The 7,954-nt window shown below is 34.5% G+C and overlaps 2 protein-coding genes across 2 annotated transcripts; both read right to left on the reverse strand.

Moving 5' to 3' along the window:
• Window positions 1-1,284: 1,284 nt before the first annotated feature.
• LOC106331049 (probable disease resistance protein RPP1) lies at window positions 1,285-2,578 on the reverse strand. Its single transcript, XM_013769403.1, has 2 exons — window positions 1,645-2,578; window positions 1,285-1,427 (listed from the first exon to the last, which is right to left on the reverse strand). Exons 1-2 carry the CDS (start codon window positions 2,576-2,578, stop codon window positions 1,285-1,287), a joined length of 1,077 nt encoding a protein of 358 aa, XP_013624857.1.
• Window positions 2,579-5,931: 3,353 nt separating this feature from the next.
• Window positions 5,932-7,738, reverse strand: LOC106333596 (procardosin-B-like). Its single transcript, XM_013772025.1, has 6 exons — window positions 7,533-7,738; window positions 7,212-7,457; window positions 6,622-7,115; window positions 6,427-6,546; window positions 6,276-6,349; window positions 5,932-6,185 (listed from the first exon to the last, which is right to left on the reverse strand). Exons 1-6 carry the CDS (start codon window positions 7,594-7,596, stop codon window positions 6,092-6,094), a joined length of 1,092 nt encoding a protein of 363 aa, XP_013627479.1. The 5' UTR covers window positions 7,597-7,738; the 3' UTR covers window positions 5,932-6,091.
• Between the last annotated feature and the right edge of the window lie 216 nt (window positions 7,739-7,954).

A 7,954-nucleotide genomic window follows, 5' to 3' on the forward strand; every position in this document is an offset into this window, starting at 1 on the left:
GAAATGCCATTTCATGGGTGTGATGCATGCATCGTGATCTCAAGCTGAGGATTTATGACTAGCTAGTAAAGATTGAGAACGCTATGCTCAAATCTACTGAATTTGGATTGTCTCTAATAAGTAAACCAAAATTTTCTTCGTCCACTCTCTCTTCTTTTGCTCAGACAAATCTGTTAAATTCAGAAGCAAAATATAAATACAGTCGAAGTTCCACGGTTGGGAACTAAATTATGGCCAGTCTGGGCTTAAGTTTCGGTCCAAGTGGTTTACACGGTGGACCATAACAGATGATTGGTCCATCCCCTGGCATTAGTCGGAATGTATTCTAAACTCGGGTCAGGCAGTGTGGTACACTTTCGGGCTAGTCCATTCTGTAGCATTAAGTGCGTTACTCCCGAAGCCGACCAGATCAGCCGATAGAGTCTATCCAAAAAAAAAAAGTTCCACAGTTTTTTTTTTCACGTTCCAGCTATCAACATTCCAAATCTTGTTTAGTTAAAAAAAATTCCAAATCTTGTTAAGCAAAAAAAAAACATTTCAAATCTTTGTAGAGTTTTTTTTCTGACTTGGTACTACTAGGCCGGAGCGTTTTTACTTCAACCCAAAGTACCTAATTAAACCCGAACCGGAAAAACCGAAACCGAATCGGAACTGTTATAAAAAAATATCCAAATGGGACTTATGAGCTTAGTACTTTGGTGTTTGGTTATAACCCGAACCGATCCAAACTAGGATCCGAAGATATCTAAAATTAGTTAAATATGTTAATGTTTTTATATATTTTAAGATGAATTAGATATTTTAGAGTATTCAAAATATTGTTTTTAATTTGTTTTAATTTTTATTTTGAATACTTTGATGTTTAAAAAATATCTTTTTGGACGATTTTAGACATTGGTTACATCCGATCCGAACCGAACCCGGAAGGCACCGAACTGAACCCGATCCGATAATTAGTAAAATCTGAATGGTACTTCTGAGCATAACATCGAAAATTCGAATCACCGGGACCGAAACCGAACGCCCAGGCCGAGGTACTACCTCGAGTGGTCAGTTTCAGTCAAGATCCTTTGAGTCATAACTTAAAAGTATTCTTCTTTTTTTTAAGAGTCGAACGATGGGAAGAAATGGTATACTTTGTAATATGTGGACATAATCAATGGATTTCATGATGATGATTTGCTAGTTTAGATATTATCCACAAGCATCTTGTCTAAGATGGAGTTTTCACTGGATTTTCTTGCCTAAACACTTGAGCACTACGATTTCAAAGACACCAATAGTTCAAATCCCTGGTGAATTTGGAACTTGTAGGAAAGAGCATTCTTGTTGATGACCAACGGTTTGTCTCCCTTCCTTGAAAACCTTGCAACATATATTTGTGCTGAGGTAAGACAGGTGTAAGAGGTTTCTTGTAGCCCAATCAACTAGCCATTAAGGCAAGTGGTTAAGGTTCCATATAGGCAACACGTAAAAAGTGCTTGTCTCATTTAGTTATTGCTTATACTATACCATGCTATCGTCGAAGTATTTTCTTCACAGGTTCACACAAGGTCAGGGGAACACGATCGATCACATTCCACTGCGCTCGTGTCGTGTGTCCATATTTTTCCCCCACACAATCTAGTCTCTCCACAGACTCACAGTTTTCTGCATCTATGATTTGTAATGAATCTGGAAGCTGTGGGAGCGAAACCAGCTTTGTGCGTCCCTTCGTTACAAGTTTATGTAGACGAGACATTTCCTTGACCCATGGAGCAACTTCTTGTATTCGTGTGTCGCTCAAGTGAAGCTCCTTGATGAGGTCAAACGCATGCTGGGATTTCCCGAGGTCTTCACTGTATGACATACGTAACCTTTCAAGACGAGACCATGACCTGATTGATGGATGAACTTCTTCAACTGCAGTACCATTGAGCGTTAAAACTCTAATGTTTGTGGAAATCTCAGGAAAGCTTTTCAATAACGAGCAGTCACTGAGATCAAGCTCATCAAGAGATTTAATGTTGATGTTGTTAGGAAGGGCCTTTAACTTTGAACAACCATTCAAACACAAGTATTGCAAATTATGAAGATTCCCAACAGAAGAAGTGAGCTCCACAAAGCTTGCGCTTCCGGTGAGATACAAACTCCTGACATCAGTCATATTTCCCATAGAAGAGGGGAGCTCCACAAGGCTTAAGCATCCTTCGAGATCCAGATTGGTGAGATTAGTCATGTTGCCAATAGAAGAGGGGAGCTCCACAAGGCTTAAGCATCCTTCGAGATCCAGATTGGTGAGATTAGTCATGTTGCCAATAGAAGAGGGGAGCTCCACAAGGCTTAAGCATCCTTCGAGATCCAGATTTCTGAGATTAATCATATTGCCAATAGAAGAGGGGAGCTCCACAAGGCTTGAGCATCCATATAAATTCAACTTCTTGAGATTAGTCATATTTCCAATAGAAAAAGGGAGCTCCACAAGGCTTGAGCATCCATATAAATTCAACTTCTCGAGATTAGTCATATTTCCAATAGAAAAAGGGAGCTCCATAAGGCTTGAGCAATCGGTGAGATCTAAATCGTGGAGATTAGTCATATTTCCAATAGAAAAGGGAAGCTTCTCAAGGCTCGAGCATTTACAAACAGGGGCGGATCCACCCTTCGAAGGGGTGTGGCACCGTGCCACATATTAAATCTCTATTACAAAGGAGGATACAAATAGATGGTGTCAGCTCTGATGGTTAGACGGCTGAAAAGTGTCACATGCAAATAGTCACATTTTTATAAATTAAGTTTCCTTTTCTTCTTTGTTTTTTTTTTCTATCTAATAGAAAATATTTATTTTTCTTCCTTCAAAAAGGTATATTTTTATTCAAGTTTTAGTTTATCAATTTTATTTTTAATATATATTCAAATAACCAATAAACAGAATTTTACATAAAAATCTGTTTATCTTATTAATTGACTCAAGTTTTTTAAAGTGATTTTTTAAAAAATTATTCTTTACAAAAATTATATTTTTAGAGTAATTCAGTTTATTAATATATAATTAAAATTTTAATAAATATATATATAGTGTGCCACACATTAAATTATTTTCTGGATCCGTCCTTGTTTACAAATATTCAATTTTCGGAGATTAATGGCAGTTGAAAGATCAGGAAGCTCCTTTAGATTTCTGGATTCAAACAAATCCATCCACTTGAGATTTCCAATCGTCTGTACAAAAAAAAACAAACTCATCCTTAAAAAGACGTCGATACATATTTCATGCAACAAATTCACTAGCAGTCATGCCGATATTATCATTTTTTTCCTTTCTTACTAAAATATATTGTACTAGAAGCCAAGTAATAGATTGGAATAAAACGGAAGTATACAAACTACAAAGTCTTCGAGATATAAATATTTGTACTTACTTTATTTCCTTCCCACAGTTTCTCAAGGTTGCTATATCTCATATTTATTTCCACCAGGAACTCCGGATTAAAATTAGAAGGCAGACATGTCATCGGAAATTTTATCCAATGCAGTAATCTAACTTCTCGAGGTAGCCAGTTCAGACTTTCTAGTACGTATGGACTGGGGTGAAGAAAATCACTTTGAAATCTTAAGAATTGGACATTGGACATTCTTTCAAAGGCTCCATCACTTATCTTCAACTCGTTTCCCAGCTGAAAATTTATGCCTATAACACTTCGACTACCCTGAAAAATTAAAAAAACCCAAACATATATAAGCAAAGATGATTTGTTATCATATTTTCTGGGGAGAAATGCAGTGAACGAGCAAAGTGAAAACTTACTAGTGTATCATCACGCAGTACTTGGCGGGGAAAAAGGCATTTTTAGACCCCAACAATTTGCGTCGAGCCTTTTTAGCCTAGACAAAACATAAGTGCGAAATCATTCTTGAACTGAGATTTTTTTAAAAATTTCGACCCAAACTTGACTCCGTAACATGAAATCTTATCTTGACTAACTTATCGTTAGTCAACTGTTAAACCATTCTTAGTCGGTTAAAGAAAAAGTGCCGATTTCAACACGTACAATTTCGGTCATGTCTTTTTAGACCTGAACAATAAGTAAGTGCAATTTCATCCCTAAATACTAAAATTTAATAAGATATATATATATATATATATTTATATATATTTATTTGTTTATGATTTAATATTTATTTTTTAAATATATTTTATTATAATTAATTAATCATATAGTTAGATATGAATATAATTGTATTTATAAATGTCATTTTGTGATTTTCGGCCTTGTGTGTTATTTTGAAATAAAATTTGAGGATGTTTCTCATATTAATTAACTATCTATAAATTTATGTGAGCTTATTGGTTATGCTTTTTATAACATTTTATGTATTAATTTTTTTTTTCCTTTGATTTTAAAGTTTAAATCTACTCACCTTAATCTTCAACAAAATTCTGAACATCTAAAATTTTAATATTAAATATTTTATATTCAATTTACCTATATAAAGAGTTTTAACAAACCAAAAATTAGCCTTTTTCATTACACTACTAGATAAAACTATATGCTGTATACAACAAATCAAATTTATAAATTAATACAATTATTTGAATTAAAAGATTCATAATTTTTAATAGTTTTCTATAAGGGTTGTGGTAAATAGTTTGTTTTCAAAGTTTGGCCTTAGACACCTGGAAAACTTAGCACGGTCTAGTTTGCATAGACTTGTCCTTCTTTGGCTACTGGAGTCCGGGCCGGCTCAACACTGTTAGAGGTCTTAGAGCAAGAAAATTTTTTTTTACCCTCTAAAATTTATATACAGATAATGTTTAAAATTTTTTTAAAATCTAATCAGTAATATTTTGTATATTTTGTAATGAAAATAAAACTATATACATATCAAATAATTTTGGGCCCTTTTAAATTTTATTTATTATATTTATAATTTTTATATATATAAAAATATAGATTTATAAAAAAAATTAGACCTCTTAATTAGTATTATACGGGGAACATGGGCTTGGGTCCGGGACGGTCGCACTGCTTGTCCCCTAATGAGCCGGCCCTGACTGGAGTAATAGCAATCGAAGCTAACACGGGTTAAGTTTTAGATGCATAGAAACTCTGCCAAATTCTTGTCTCTCTCGAAAGAAAGGAGCAACACGACAATAAGCGAGAACATGGCAGAGAGAAGATAAAATTTAAGAGTAGCTTGTCTATATATAGTGTGGGATCGAGCTCTTGTAGTTAGACTTAAGACACATAGACAGTACATTTATTGATTTGTTTTGAGAGTAAAACGCTAGATTAGTCCATCCTTGTTTGACTTGCACGGTACAAACATATCGATTGAATTACAAAAGTGCAAATTAATTAGTACACGCAACTACGCAAGTTAACCCATGATAATGTAAAACATATTTATGATTTTGATACACATGATGAACCCACTGAAAAATAAACCTATATTTGGATGAACTAGGTTTTTGCCCATGATGAACTCACTAAGATGTGGAAAACTATGGTAAATCCCATTTTAAGAATTTCGTTTTTTTTTTTTAAATTTTTTAAGAATTTCGTTGATAGTATACAAAACTACACATAATATATATATTAACTAGTTAATATATATTTATATGAAAATAACAACTAAAGGTAATAACCACTAGATGAGGGTCTTCAGAAATATCAAACGTTTAGCTTCACTCAAATATAAATTTACTTTGTATTGTGTTAATGTGTATATATTATGAGTAAGTTTTTTTTCTAGAATTTCACTAATTACTTGTGTGATGGAGATCAGGAAATATATTCAAAATAATAAATACGATATTCAGGGTTTACAGAAATATTTAATTTTAGCCGGATTAAACTTTGATCGTAATTGCCACGTAGCATAATAACAATAAGCATGCAAGAAAAGAAAAGAACTTAAAAAAAGCAATCACTTGCCCAGGTCGGATCTTTTAATAAAAAATATATTTACTCTCTGATAGCTTATACAATTCATTCATCTATTGATTCATGAACAAAAAAAACTATAGAGAGATTCCTGTCACTATTAATATTTTTGTTATTTAAAAACGTTGTCGCTATCAAGAACACCAGTCAGATAAACTGAGTAACTAAATGGACTTGGCGAACCCGACTTTCACACTTGACGGATTCTGGTAGTCAAAAACAGTGTGAAAGGCTCGCATGAATGGCTGACCCAATATCCTACAGTCAAACCACAAGCAGCGAAAAAGATTTGTATTATTTGAAATAAAAAAGGGTAAAGAATGATTTTTTAATAAAAACACAACTTACCAGTAATTGTTTCCACCATCAACGAACGTAGTCGTGCACACCTCTTTTTTTCCAATTATTTCTCGACGTATATACTATAATAAACGAGAAAATAAGTTACAAAACAAGGAAATTAATTAATAGAAGAATGAAAATTGTTAGCTGGACTTACATCACTTGGTTTGAGAGGGAAAAGCTTTCCAGCGATTGTGAAGGTAATCGCAGGTAGCTTCGAGAGGCCCAGACAGCCTCTAGCTGCAAAGATGCCCTGATTGATTTTTGCGATCAACTCCTTAACATTAAAATAAAGTTAATTAGCAAATGAGAGATAATCTAAAAAAATTGGTAATTAAAGACTTCTTCTTACCGGTGGACCAAGGATGTTTGAAGTTCCCGAGTCAACGATAGCTTTGCATCCTGTTGAGCAGATTTTGGTATCTTTTTTACCCACCAAAATGTTGTACATACTTAATAGGTTTTTGTTCCCTTCAACTGGAACATAAGTATGTGTCCCGGTGAAGTGCCTTGTGTTGATACCTCCAAACGTTATCTCCCCATCGTCGCCACCTTTCTTTCCAGAGTCGGAGTACCTTCCAAGCCAAATTGAAAATACTTTGGTTTTAACCTTCCCTTGCTTTATCATCGTGTTCCAAACGGGACTAGTGATCCCTTCTGTGGGAGAGATTAGGCGGAGTCCCAATATACCATCGAAACGGGCCTTAAAAATCTGATCATCATGCGGAGCTGTAGTAGCCTCTACGAAGGATTGTCCGGTGAGAGCAATCCCACCAATCTCCACTGTGTCACTGCTTACAAAACCCTTGAGAGATCCTGTCAAGTAACCGATATCTACCCTTTTTCCTGTTGCACACATATGAAATATTTTCAGATTTTGAGATCCAGACACAACAAAAAATTCACACCAATGTTTTCTGTAAGAAAATACCAGTTACATACCGTTGCCTCTTTTATACGTACTCGACGCACTTGAGTCGTATTTAGGGTGAGGGAATTGACCCCTAGGCCAAATCTGTGACGGAATCCAGAGGTCAGCACTTCCAGTATCAAGAAAGACCTTGAACTTTTGCCCAGGGCTACCGATTTGAATCTCTCCGTAGTATGCATTATCGTACGAGTTATGTAACATCACACTATTCGTTGATGTAGTATCCATCGTTAAATTGATCCTCACAATTGCGTGAACTAAAAGAAAAGAAAGAAATTAATATATTGCTAAGCATATAGATATATAATTAGTTTAAGTACAAATTTAAATACCTGCTAGCGAATGGAACACAAGGGAAAGGAGAAGAAACTTCAAGCTACCCATTCCTTCTCTCATTTTTTTTTCTTATTAATTCTAATTTGATTATCACTCTCTGTCTGTGAAACTTAAGACACTGGCTATCCGTTGTATTTATAGTAATAGAGCTGGTGAGAGATGAGGGAGGACGGTTCGGAGATGAGAGAGGGCTCGGCGTCGGACTAATATTTAATATTTCATCCTCTTTCTTCCATATTTTTTTCCTTCAAATATACACCGTCAACCATGCTATATTTATGACTGCACTAACTCCATATATTTTCATATAATATGAACTTGTTTATATATATATATATACACGATTTTCTTTTTGTGTGCACGTGATTGATTAGTACGTGTAATAAGTTTCATTTCCTATTGATTAATACGTGTAATA

Source organism: Brassica oleracea, chromosome C3 (genome assembly GCF_000695525.1).
Source record: "Brassica oleracea var. oleracea cultivar TO1000 chromosome C3, BOL, whole genome shotgun sequence".
Classification (NCBI taxonomy): domain Eukaryota; kingdom Viridiplantae; phylum Streptophyta; class Magnoliopsida; order Brassicales; family Brassicaceae; genus Brassica; species Brassica oleracea.